Source organism: Gossypium arboreum, chromosome 5, assembly GCF_025698485.1.
Source record: "Gossypium arboreum isolate Shixiya-1 chromosome 5, ASM2569848v2, whole genome shotgun sequence".
In the NCBI taxonomy this organism is placed as follows: Eukaryota; Viridiplantae; Streptophyta; class Magnoliopsida; order Malvales; family Malvaceae; genus Gossypium; species Gossypium arboreum.
The window spans coordinates 17,477,006-17,489,431 of record NC_069074.1 but is presented as its reverse complement, the minus strand read 5'-3'; the positions used below and the strand labels follow the sequence as shown (position 1 = coordinate 17,489,431).

Here is a 12,426-nt window from a genome sequence, read left to right as displayed (position 1 = left end):
AAATCAAATTTTTATAATTTTAGGGGGGCCAAAGTGTAATTTTACCTTTACTAATTTAAAGTTTTTAAAAAAATTTAAGGGCCTAAAATAAACTTTTACATTTTAGGGGGGTCAGGGCCCATGCCAGCCCCCTGACTTCGCCTCTGTTTATGTGGAACCAGATTCTTCGAAGTATAATGATGAACAACATTATGTGAGTCAACCAATTATATCAGCAGTCGCCAATGGACAGGTCAACTAGGAGCAATGAAGATTTTATGATGAAATGTTTGTGGCTTGGGGAGTCCATGAGCAGTGAGAAGACTTCAGCACATGCTGAAGAACTATAATCCCCATGTTGTCTTCTTTATAGAAACAAAATTAGATTTTACTAAAATGGAGGTAACTAGGAAAAAATGTGGGTTTTATTATGGGATAAATTTGAAGGTAAAAATTTATTATTTATTTTATAATTATGTTCTAAATTCATAAATTTTTCATAAATAATTATTTATCCAAACAATACAATTATAATAACTAACACTTTGAATTAATAATTAAAAGAAATCCAAAATTTTAAAATTTTTCATTGAAACATACCTTGATAAAACAAACTGATTCTTCTGCACATTTAAACTTTAGAAGATTGAAGTAATTATCAAGCAGCTAACAATCGAAAAAGGGATTGTGCATCATCCAAAGTTGAGTTTGAGCTCATCCATCCTCAATATAATAATAAAACCAAGAAGCAGCCATGGACCCAAATTGGATTGGATAATTTGTTATGTCGTTCAAAGGGAATGGTCCCACAAAAAAGCCAATCCAACCTTATGACTATAGCTAGTTGACAATGGGGAACCAGCATGATTCTGTATTTTGACTTTTCTGTACCGTTTACGCTTTTATTATGTCATTCACATGTAAAAAACGACACAAACTACTACTTGTATAAATTTGCAAGATAACCCAATTTTTTTCATTTGCGTGTATTTGAAAATTAAAGAAAAAAAAAAACTAAAACTATAGTACCCCAATTTGACTTTACATCATAATTAATGGCAGTGTTAAAATTAACATCAATCAACTAAGATTATCAAGAAGTGTTGGTAATAGTTTCACCGTCGCTTCTAATTTTGACGTTTATACGACCAAATACATTTTATATGCAACGGGAAAGAGAGAAAAACACATTTTTACTTGATGATTTTAGAACATTATGGAGTATGCACTGTGGCAGACATGATTTGCATGCCGGTAACAAGCCGTAATAAAACGCTAATATTGCACTTCCCACCCCTCTCACTTATTTATAAGAAACGTATATTTTATAATTTTTCACAATTTGAAAAATTATATTTACATTATGTTCAGATATTTGTAATAAATATTGAATATGAATTATTTTAAAAGAATAAAGATTTTAAATGATTAAAATATTAAGAGTTAGTATTTGATAATTTGGTAGTGTATTTTTTATTTTATAAATAATTTTAAAAAATTATTTTCTGTCTTTTTTTAATATTATATTTTTATGAGACACTTGTTAAATATCCTCTTTCTTCTTCGCTTTGCATCGGATTAAACCACATGCTCCACCGCTTGTGCGGGCCCCCGTCAATTCCTTTGAGTTTCATTCTTGCGAGCGTACTCCCAAGCGGGATACTTAAGCGTTAGCTCTGACCTTGCAGGTCAATACGCTGACGCCTAGTATCCAGTCGGTTTGATAATGATCGAGTGACATTGCTTCTTACGTCCGAGTTGGGAATCCTTATATATGATGCAAAATGGATCTTGTTCTATCGTTGATCGGAGAAATCTCTATAAAAATACGAATCGGAGTTTGAAGAAGGGAAGGAGAAGGAGTACTCAACCCATAGCAGATAGAGGAGGATTTATTCAATCACATAGTTTGGGCTCCTAGGATATGGCGCCCTTGGGGCTTTCTATTTGATTGTATCGAAAGGCCAAATGAATTGGGATTTCCCTATTGGGCCGGGTCATTTCGGGGCAAGCGGATCACTAGTAGATCCGTATAGGTGATCATATAAAGGGGATGATTTTAGATCGAAGCAATTTGATGAATTCCTTCTAACTTGTGAAAATTTGTGAAATCTAAATGCTGTATAAATATATTAATACTATAACCTATCAAAATTTAAGTTTAATACTTTAAATACTTTAGTTCTAATAAATGATCATAAAATAGAAGCCAAATTGGTAAATAAACCCAACGAGACTTTTTTTTTTTTTTAACAAATCACACACAATTAGTATAAATAAATTTCAGTAAGTACAACTCCGTTTCATACCTAAAATAGCTTTTGAAAAGGTGAACACCGAACTTGATGTTCAACGAGGCAAAATTTCTAACCAGGCATCTCAGGGTCTCATTCCCCAGCTTCCTAGCCAAGTTAACTTTCAATGGATTCTGGTCAATCAAATGAATATATATTATTTAAAGTTTGGTTTATCTATAGAACTAGGATAATAAGACAGGATTAGTTGATCACTGTTCCATGTGTTCCTTTTGCAGTCAAACTGTTGATCATTGATGAAAAAAAAGAGATCACACCAAAGTTTCAGTCTCACAAGCAACTGCATTAAATTCCTTGTATTATTCAACCAGTCTTTCTTTCTAGGGTAAGCGCATGACCTCTGAGAAAAGAAAACAGAATTTCCTTTTGTTTTTCAATAAAACTCTGTTTGATCAATACGTTCTTTCTTTTGGTTTACAAGTTTCTTATCTGCAAAAAACATGATTCTCAAAGATCCCGTCTTTTTCTTCATGGCAATCTTTCTACTTTCATCAATCACAGCTCAATCATCCAAGTGTAATCGATCATGCGGTGACAAGTTTGTTCCTTTCCCATTTGGATTCTCTGCCGGCTGTCAAATCCCTCTAAACTGCAGCCCCAATAACCAACAGCTTATTGCTGATTTTCGGGTCCTAACGATAAACGCTGATCGTATAAAGATCAGTATTGAAGCCACTTGCAACCGTCCACTCCAAGTCTTTCACCGTCTATATGGCCTCAACTACGCCCCAACATCCCAGAACGCAATTCTATTGCAGAACTGCAGCTTGCCGAAGCCATGCATGATTCCAACTACCACGGTTTACACTCATTTTGAGGAGATTGCTTGTTCTCCTAATACAAACAATATAAGTTGTTATTCGGAGAACATAATTAATGGCTTCGTTGATTACCACAACGTAACTCGCACCAATTGCAAGTCCTTTTTATCGTCCATATCGGCTGAATCTTTCAATGAATCAGGCGTACTGGAGGTCCAGGTGGTTGAGCTAGGGTGGTGGCTCCAAGGACGGTGCTCAGATATTTGTTCTGAAAATGCAACTTGTGATGAAGTCATTCCGCCGTTCAACGGACAGCCAGGAGTCCGTTGCAGCTGCAAACATGGGTTCATTGGTGATGGATATCGTGCTGCCGCTGGTTGCCGGAAAGGTCAGTTCTTTTATTCCGAATTTCTTTGGAAGTTCTACTTTTAAATTTTTATTCAACTTGATTTTATTTATTTATTTTTCTTTGTTTTGATGCTGCATTCAAACACTGCAGTTAAAACCCACACCTTTGCCAATGCCAAAATAGAAGTCTTTGGAGAATAAGAATAATCAAATGATATCTTTCAGCAGTTTTTTTTTCAACTCTTTTAGAAATACTTTGAAATGGTCTGACATTGTTGCAAAACGAAGCTCTAAACACGAAGAGTTGGCTAAAAGAACAAGATATTAGGAACAATGATCGTTTTGCTCGGTATATAGTTATGTTGCCAGTCGTCATTTTGTTGGAGGAAAGGCTAGTCCAAAACCTTACTGTTTGGCTCAAAAGGAACCAAGTTTTCTATCATCATATATCACGCTGATAACATAGAGAGATATAGACTCTTTTTTTCTCTTTTTTTTTTTTATACGATGAAAAACCGCAAGATGCGGTAGTAAGAGAGTAACCTGAAATGGGTGGTTACACCTAACGCCGTTGAGGGACCCAATGGTAAACTTTTTAGTAATTTGACATATGGGCAGTTCATCGCCGAAGCTAGAAACAAGATTACAATGAAATTTATATTAGTAAAAAGCTAATTTTCCTATATATAATTCATTTACAAGCAAGGAAAAAACGATAGAGAAAGCAACGGCATTAGAATCCAATGGTATTAGGTAGCTCTTGGCTTCTGATGGTGCAAAGACGAGAGCTTATCTCTTTATGGTGAAAAAGGAAGTGATCAAGTATAACGGTCCATTTCATGCATTGACTGACTAGGCGAAATTTGTAAATTTAGAGCAGAAAATGATCATTTAAAATTGATGGATAGCAAATAACATAAATTCTTAGTAAAATTGCGTATGATTTTGTTAATTAGAATGTCGCTATCTGTTTAAATTGTGTATTTTATGTAGGAACTGCAAACCTTTTTTTGTCTTATTGTTAGTTCTTATGTGTTTGTTGACATGTGAAACTAAACAGCATCTTCAAAGTGCAACCTTGCAAGATTCATTTCTGGAAAATGTAGAGGAACGACTAGAGTCGCTCTTATGGTTGGAGGTAATCATAATTTAACATCAAACATTCATATTTTATTGCCATATGGTATGACTGGATGACTTATCACGTTACTCATACAATGAATAAAAACAATTGGAATTATGGGGTATCCCATGCAGCACTCATATTGGTATTCATATCTCTCAGGCATTGCAACAGGAGCTTTTTTGATGATCTGTGCAGTTCTGATATGCTGTTGTATGAAGAGGCAATCCAATTCAAAAGACAGACACAGCACGAAACGCCTCTTATCGGAAGCTTCACATATCAGCATCCCCATTTATACATACAAAGAAATAGAGAAAGCTACAAATGGTTTCTCAGAGAAACAACGCCTTGGAACTGGGGCCTTTGGAACAGTGTATGCAGGGAAACTCCACAACAATTCATGGGTTGCTATTAAGAGGATCAAGCATGGAGACACTGATTGCATTGAACAAGTCGTGAATGAGATCAAGCTAATTTCATCTGTCAGCCACCAAAACTTAGTTCGCCTCTTGGGTTGCTCCGTAGAAAATGGTGAACAAATACTTGTGTATGAGTTTATGCCCAATGGTACGTTATGCCAGCATTTACAAAGAGAGAGGGGTGATGGACTTGCCTGGCCAGTTCGCCTTACCATTGCTGCTGAAACTTCACAAGCCATTGCTCATCTGCATTCTGCTATAGACCCCCCAATATACCACAGGGACATCAAATCAAGCAACATTCTTCTAGATTACAATTTCAGGTCCAAAGTAGCAGATTTTGGTCTTTCTAGACTTGGAATTACTGAAATATCACACATCTCAACAGCTCCTCAAGGAACCCCGGGATACCTTGATCCTCAGTACCATCAAAATTTCCATCTTTCGGACAAAAGCGATGTTTATAGTTTTGGGGTCGTTCTCATTGAGATCATAACAGCACAAAAGGTAGTGGACTTTTCTAGGCCTTATAATGAAGTTAATTTGGCTTCTGTTGCTACTGACAGAATCAGCAAAGGGCGTTTAGATGAGATCATAGATCCATTCCTAGAGCCAAACAGTGATTCTTGGACGTTATCTACAATCCACAAGGTGGCAGAGCTGGCTTTTAGATGCTTATCATTTCAGAGGGAGATGAGACCCACAATGATGGAAGTAGCAGTGGAATTGGAACAAATCAGGCTAAGTAGATGGGTTCCTGCAGAAGAAATCACTTGTGCAGCTTCATCAGAAGTATCACCTTGCTCCTCCTCATCCAATATAAGCGAGCAACCGCTGAGCATGTCAGTCAATAATAAAGATGGACTGGAAAATAAAGGCCTATTCATGTTTCAGATGACTAACGTTGGTTGCGTGAACTTGACCGGAAAATCGAAGGATAATTCTCCAGTGTTAATCCAGGACCTATGGTTGAGTGAACAAAGCTCACCTTCATCGAGCAGTTTGCTGAATAATGCAACCCATTAACCATAAGTCGGTCTTTCTTTGGATTTCAACTTCATCTCAGCCTGTTAATATATACTTAGTTCTATCAATTCGGTCAAAGTTTTGTCCCTATGCGTATAGTTTCTAATATTTCCTTCTCATTGTATATATGTCTGTAGAAACAGCCGAAAATGCTTCCATCATTCTCTTTTTCTCACTTTAATGTATCATAAAAATGTTGGTTAGGGGTGTGGATATAAGACCTGAGTGACAGATGAAAAGGCAGATGCTATTCACTAATTATCATCAATGACTTTATCATCCAATAGTAATAGCGTCATTTGTGCACCTCTCCGTGGAAACAATTTTGAATTATATACCACGACAGGGTACAAGGTTGAATCGGATTGTCATATGTAAGATAAACACCACCTTATTTTCTCGTCAAAAATAAGTTTATTTCTTCTATAATTAGCTTGACATGTATCCATGATTCCATTCCTCAAAGCCTTTGCCTTGTTTAAGTTAATATTGAAGGCTTGATAATTTGTTAGGCCTATATTGTTAAAATTAAATCCATAGAAAACTAATAAACTAATTATGGGGCTTTTTGCCCGTGGAAAGGGTCCAACAGCTAACCAACTTTGCGTCGGGTTGCTTTCTAATTGCCCAATAACTGAAAACCACCTCGTAGTTGTACCGACGGAGAACTTGAGGTTCAAGCGGTGACGGAAGACCAGCAACTTCAATCATCTTGCTATAACCATTAAAAAAAAAGGAACTTCAAACCGTGTGCGTGGATTTCCTGTCCCAAAGTTCAAATTTTCAACTATCATCGACTCTTTATTCATTCCGTAAGTATATCTCTCCTAAAATTTGCTCAAGTTTGTTACTTTCTTGATGTTAAAATGTTCTTTCATTAAATTCAGGAATATCACTTTCATCTACATTTCTCAAATTCTGAAAGCTCCTGCAAGCGACATCGTTTTAAGAAATGAAAGTGTTGGGCTTGGAGATGCAACCAGAGGTGATCATGATCTAGCCTCAACATAATTTTAGATTCATTTTCTACGTCCGGATTCGGTCTAAAAAATGAGACTAAAATTTTATCTAAATCTAACTTGAATAAAATTACTAAAACTTGAGGCCAATCAGGTTCGTCCGTATTAATTTTTTTTATATTATTATTTTCATAAAAAAACAAATTTTAAAAATATAATGCATTAAATACACTAAAAATAAATAACACTAAGATAGGTGCAACTTAGCAAGCAAATGTCTTTAAAATAATAGCAAAATTAATAATAAAACAAAAGTTATACAATATTCAAACAATAATAATTAAATCTAATAGCAAAATTACAACAAAATAGTAGAAACAATACTAAATTTTCATTTTATAAATTTGGGCTAAGCTTAAGCCAAAAAAAACTAACTTGAGGTTCGTCCCGTTTAAAAAATGGACATTATTTTTTTTATTTAAATCTATTTTTCGAGTATATATTTTTATTCAAATTCTTTCACTTTTCAAATGGGCCTTCGGATTAAGTCAAATCACCCAACCAATGATTAGGTATAGATTTATGAAAGAGTACATCTTTCAGCTCTTTTTTGTTGGACTTTTGCATGTATTAACATATATTCTTCCTGCTTTATTTCAACAAATAGAACGTTTTCCTTTTTTAAAAAAATAATGCTGGGTATTTTATGTCTGAAGTAGAAAAGTTAAATGAGGAGCATAGATTGTGGAGATTGAGCACTTGGGGAATAGTGTATGCTTTTGGGTCTGATCAAAACTCTCAAGTTAGAACCATACTGGGACTGTGAGGGAGAACTCTGTTGTGGCTTTTAATACATTTTGTGGGGTCGAATCGTGTCATGGTAAATCGGGTTCAATTTCCTTTCACGGGCCAACTCACGAGCTAGTGGAAGAGAGCAAATTGATGTCAGCTTCTTTCCAAGAAGACAAAGGATCATTCCTCTGGGTGATGGCACCTATTGCATTGATTTCTTCATTGATCCTTGCACAGTTTTTCTTTAGCTCTGCAATTGAGGCTTTCTTCAAGGACGACACACTCTTTGGTTTTCTATTTCAACTTTATATTTTCCTTTTATACATTCTTTTCACAACTATTGAGTCAAAATACTATTAGTAGTACTGCGGTGTGTGTGGAAACAAAAACATGTAATTGTTTTGCATGGTTATAATATGCAGAAATTGTGTACTCTTTTTCCTTGGTCTTGGGGTGTTCCTTCTTGTGACTGATCATGTTCAAAGGCCTTATTTGCAATTCAGTGCCAAGAGGTGGGGTCTCATTACAGGACTCAGGGTTTACCTATCATCATCTTTCTTCACAATGGGTTTCAAAGTTGTTGCTCCTTTACTTGCCGTCTTTTTAACTTGGCCAGCGCTTGGCTTCCAAGCCTTGGTTGCAGTGGCTCCTTTCCTTATAGGCTGTGCTGCTCAACATGCATTCAAGACGATTCTTGATAAGCATCAATCATCTTGTTGGCCCCTGATTCCTATCATTTTTTAGGTATTTGGTCTTTTTACAGGATTCATATTCATTCTAAAGACCAAATAAGATTATTGACAACTTTGCAGTTGATTTTACAGGTGTATAGATTGTATCAGTTGACCAGAGCTATTCAACTCATTCAGAACTTCACGTTCTGGATGAAAGACTCAGAGAACCCTGGAAATGTTCAAGCGAGGCGGTGCAACTGCTGGGATGGTAGTCACTTTCCAGGTCCTAGCTGTGGTTTGCCTTTGGTCGTTGATGACATTTCTCCAACGGCCTTTTCTTTCCAGACCGGTTGCAGAGAAATATTGATGATTGCAAGGGTGGTATATTATTGCTATCTATGGTTCTTTGTGGATTTTGACATTTGAATCTTCCAAGTATACTCCTTGGATATCCATGAAATTTCAGGGCCCAAGGCATGTTCGTCTGAAGTACATAAAAGGGGAAATTGAGGGTAGCATTTATTTTTGTTTATTTATTTTATCCTTTGTCATAGTTCAATAAAGAAGCAATCATTATTTATGACTGAAAAAGGCGAAAAGCTATTGAATCCTCGTCATAAACAATTCATTCTTTTCTTTTTCTTTATGGAATTTCAATCATATAAAACAAAAATAGAAATTTCTAGAATTATTCAATTCTATAATCTGCATATTTGGACATATAATGTTATAGGATAAGCAAATCTTACACGCTTCTGCTCTGGGAACTGAGAAGAGGTAACTTGTTCATGACTTGCAGGGTAAAGAAGCATTAATAAATATCTTGTTGTCATAAGGCAATTTACTCTTCTTTCAGGCTCTCCCATCTGCTTAATGGTCCTCTCTCCAAAATTCAGGCACAGTGATGGCCTTTTGATGGATTTCAAGATTGAAAACTTCAGAAAACTCCTTAATCAAGGACCTGTAGGAGATATCAATCAACTGGTAATCATCAGGAAACGGTTTAATTGCCTCAGCATATTGTCTAGATGACTGAAATTCTTGAAGCAACCCCTTTATGCTTCCGACTTGACGATGACGTAACCCACAGGGAACTATCCAGCTGAAGGGAGTTAGGTCTGTGGTGACATTAAGTGCCAACCCATGGTAGGTTATCCACTTGGATACCCTTATACCAATTGCAGCCAATTTCTGATTTCCTGTAGCAAAATTTTGAAAAGATCAAAGACAATCAAAGAGGCCAACCTTATTTTCTTCTAATGTAATTACATTAGAAAATGATATTGTACTATCGGTATAAGTGCTATTCCCGTAGACAATAGCGAAATCATCACCATGTGCAGGTCCAAGCTGCTAGACAACACAAAAACTGCACTGTCCGGGACTTGGTCCCCATGTGCCATGACCCTCCTCAATCGGTTATGAAAATAATCAAACCACAATGATTGCTCTATCTTTATTTGAAGGCCTAATATTAATGGGGTGAATCTATAAAACCTCTTTGTCCCCTTTAGTTATAGTTACCAGCAAAAGATATCTAATTCAATATAACAAAATAACCAAAAAAAGAGAGAGAGACTTAAGGAGCCATGTAGGCTAGCAGGGGATGCCTATTTCCTCTGCCTGCAATCCCCTACTGTAAATATTCAATTTCAAAGGGAACAAATTGTTAAAACATTGCTGACAAACTTAGAAAAACAGGTTTGCTTAGCCATTCAATAAGTGGAAACAGATCAAGCATCAAAAGAAACAAGATAAGAAATCTTACCAACCCAAACACCCGTTAACCCTTCAATCCTAGAAGCTTTGATAGAAAATGTAGATGAAAGAACACGAATCACCACCTCCTCAAGTGTCCTAAGATACCAATGAAGATCCATCTTGTGATTCCGAAGATTAATAATAGGATACATAACCAGCTACATTTAAATACAGGTAGTATATAAAAAGAAGAAGAAGAAGGAGATAAGTTAGTCCAAAAAGAAAATCTCCACTGAAATCAAATTAATTTCACATTCTTATTTCTTATCCATCTACGTTTTGGAACTATACCTGTCCAGGCCCATGGTATGTAACTTCCCCGCCGCGTTCAGTTCGATAAACATCAAAAGGAGCTTCCTTTACGTCAAAATTCAAATAGTTTTCCGAGCTGCCAGTGCCCATTGTATAAACAGGGTTATGCTGAAGAACAATTAATGTATCTGGGCAATCCTCATGTTCTTGTAGCAATGATTTCTTCTGTTTAACGATCTGTTTCTGCCAAGACCATGCCTTTTCATATGGAATAAGCTCCTTGTGCAAATCAAAACACTCGCACCTATGGAATTTAAGTTTAAAAGCTTTGAGTTTTGGGGAAAGGGAATGAATGGAGTTTGTTTGTGAAAATGCCTGAGAAAGACGGAGGAACTTACGCCTTTGTTTTTGTTGGAATTACTAGGTTGAGTTGGTGAGGAGGATCCTTTTGTTGCTTTACGGTTGTGCATGTTGTTGGGATAGTTCTGAAACACAGATTCGTTGCGACAATCATATCTTATAAATATCTGTAATCAAGAATGATCGTAGAACATTGGAATTTTACTGAATTACTAATTCCTCACGGCGGGCGAAGAAACCGAAGTTCCAAAATTGATGCGCGAATGCAACTCGGCAATTTGTTGAGGATGTTAAGGTCAAGTCAGTCATTTGGCTAATTTCTGGGCTATTTTGTCTTTTCAGGTGATACCATGTAAGCCCTAACTCCAAAGCCTCACTGACTATATATATAAAGCTACCTGATGAGGATCACTGAATTTTTTTTTAAAATTAATGCAACCTTTAAGTTCTTCAATTAGCTGCTTGCTTCGGCTGCGTCTTATTTGCAGCGTTGTGATTAACTAGAGAAATCAATGCCTTCTTCTTCTTTTTTCTATCATTTTATTATTTCTTGTCATGATGAGAAACCAGCTACTCCCTTTTGCCACTTATTTTCTATAACTTCTGTTTCTAATTGCATATTTTGTTTGATTTCCAAGGAAATTTTTGTGAAATGAAATGAAAGATGAAGGCTGCAAAAGGAACCCTTTTTATTTAGAGTGGATGGAATTGCAGTGAAATAGCGGCGATGATGATCTCAAAACGACCTTTTATTTTCTTAGGCATGTCCTTATGATAGAGTCTCAAGCACTTCTGAGCCGCATCTTTCATTGCAAGAAAAGGCTGTTTATCTAAAAAAAATTCAATACCCTGATTTTGCATGAAATGGCAATTTCGCTTCACCACGAATTCTGGGCACATGAACTGTTTTGACAATTACAGTTCCATCTTCTAAGCAGCTTTTTCTTTTCTTTTTTTTTCTTTTTTTGAGTTTTGGGCTAATGATCAACATTATATTCATGTTGACAGTTGTGAAGGATAGATATTCTGCATACATTTAACAGTTGTAATTCCCCCCCTTCTGGGATAAAACAACAACGGTACCTTTTCGAGTGTTGAGAGGATATATGTCTACTTCAAAATAATGTCTTGTTTGAGCACTAAACACCCAGAAAAGTCTAGCAGCCCCATTGCACTAGAGTAACGAATTCGTGTGTTTGTGTTAAATTAGATGAACTTATTTATAAATATTGTACAGTTCAAATTCTGCCTGGGCTAAAATAAAACCCTAAACCCATTTAAACCCAATTACAAAGTAAGGCCCATTTTCAGCCTAATTCTAGCCTAATACATTTATTAGAAAACAAAACAAAAAATGCTAAATTAACCTAAGTTGTTGCCGCCTCTGCCCTCTGTCCCATCGCCCCATGCCAGTCGTCCACCTGCTCCACTGCTTTGTCGCCCACTTGCACTTGCAAAATTAAATGAAGAAGATAAACAAAGCATGTAAAATGGCTTTAAAAAGTTAAGCTAAAAACATTTGTAACATTCGACAATTTGAAGAATAAAAAAAAACATTCGATTTCTTTTTAAGAGCAAAAAAAAAAAAAACAGCAACTCTAGCAATATCATAGCATGAGAATAGCACCAAATCAAGCAACCAAAACACCAATAT

At 36.0% G+C, this 12,426-nt stretch overlaps 2 protein-coding genes and 1 pseudogene across 2 annotated transcripts; 2 read left to right on the top strand and 1 right to left on the bottom strand.

Moving 5' to 3' along the window:
• Positions 1-2,466: 2,466 nt before the first annotated feature.
• LOC108485859 (wall-associated receptor kinase-like 14) lies at positions 2,467-6,258 on the top strand. Its single transcript, XM_017789704.2, has 3 exons — positions 2,467-3,443; positions 4,464-4,541; positions 4,689-6,258. The coding sequence occupies exons 1-3, from the start codon at positions 2,735-2,737 to the stop codon at positions 5,972-5,974; spliced, it is 2,073 nt and encodes a 690-aa protein (XP_017645193.1). The 5' UTR covers positions 2,467-2,734; the 3' UTR covers positions 5,975-6,258.
• A 1,296-nt stretch (positions 6,259-7,554) lies between these two features.
• LOC108484804 (uncharacterized) lies at positions 7,555-9,475 on the top strand (annotated as a pseudogene).
• LOC108484634 (octanoyltransferase LIP2p, chloroplastic-like) lies at positions 9,079-11,156 on the bottom strand. The gene is made up of 4 exons (XM_017788495.2): positions 10,811-11,156; positions 10,452-10,716; positions 10,168-10,318; positions 9,079-9,598 (listed from the first exon to the last, which is right to left on the bottom strand). The coding sequence occupies exons 1-4, from the start codon at positions 10,924-10,926 to the stop codon at positions 9,270-9,272; spliced, it is 861 nt and encodes a 286-aa protein (XP_017643984.1). The 5' UTR covers positions 10,927-11,156; the 3' UTR covers positions 9,079-9,269.
• Between the last annotated feature and the right edge of the window lie 1,270 nt (positions 11,157-12,426).

Excerpts from the sequence above, each read along its gene's own strand:
- LOC108485859 (XM_017789704.2), top strand. The coding sequence starts at position 2,735 with ATGATTCTCAAAGATCCCGTCTTTTTCTTCATGGCAATCTTTCTACTT. Across the intron at positions 3,444-4,463 it reads TGCCGCTGGTTGCCGGAAAG|CATCTTCAAAGTGCAACCTT; the intron begins GTCAGTTCTTTT and ends GAAACTAAACAG. Across the intron at positions 4,542-4,688 it reads AGTCGCTCTTATGGTTGGAG|GCATTGCAACAGGAGCTTTT; the intron begins GTAATCATAATT and ends CATATCTCTCAG.
- LOC108484634 (XM_017788495.2), bottom strand. The coding sequence starts at position 10,926 with ATGATTGTCGCAACGAATCTGTGTTTCAGAACTATCCCAACAACATGC. Across the intron at positions 10,319-10,451 it reads CATACCATGGGCCTGGACAG|CTGGTTATGTATCCTATTAT; the intron begins GTATAGTTCCAA and ends ATTTAAATGTAG. Across the intron at positions 9,599-10,167 it reads GTTAACGGGTGTTTGGGTTG|GAAATCAGAAATTGGCTGCA; the intron begins GTAAGATTTCTT and ends ATTTTGCTACAG.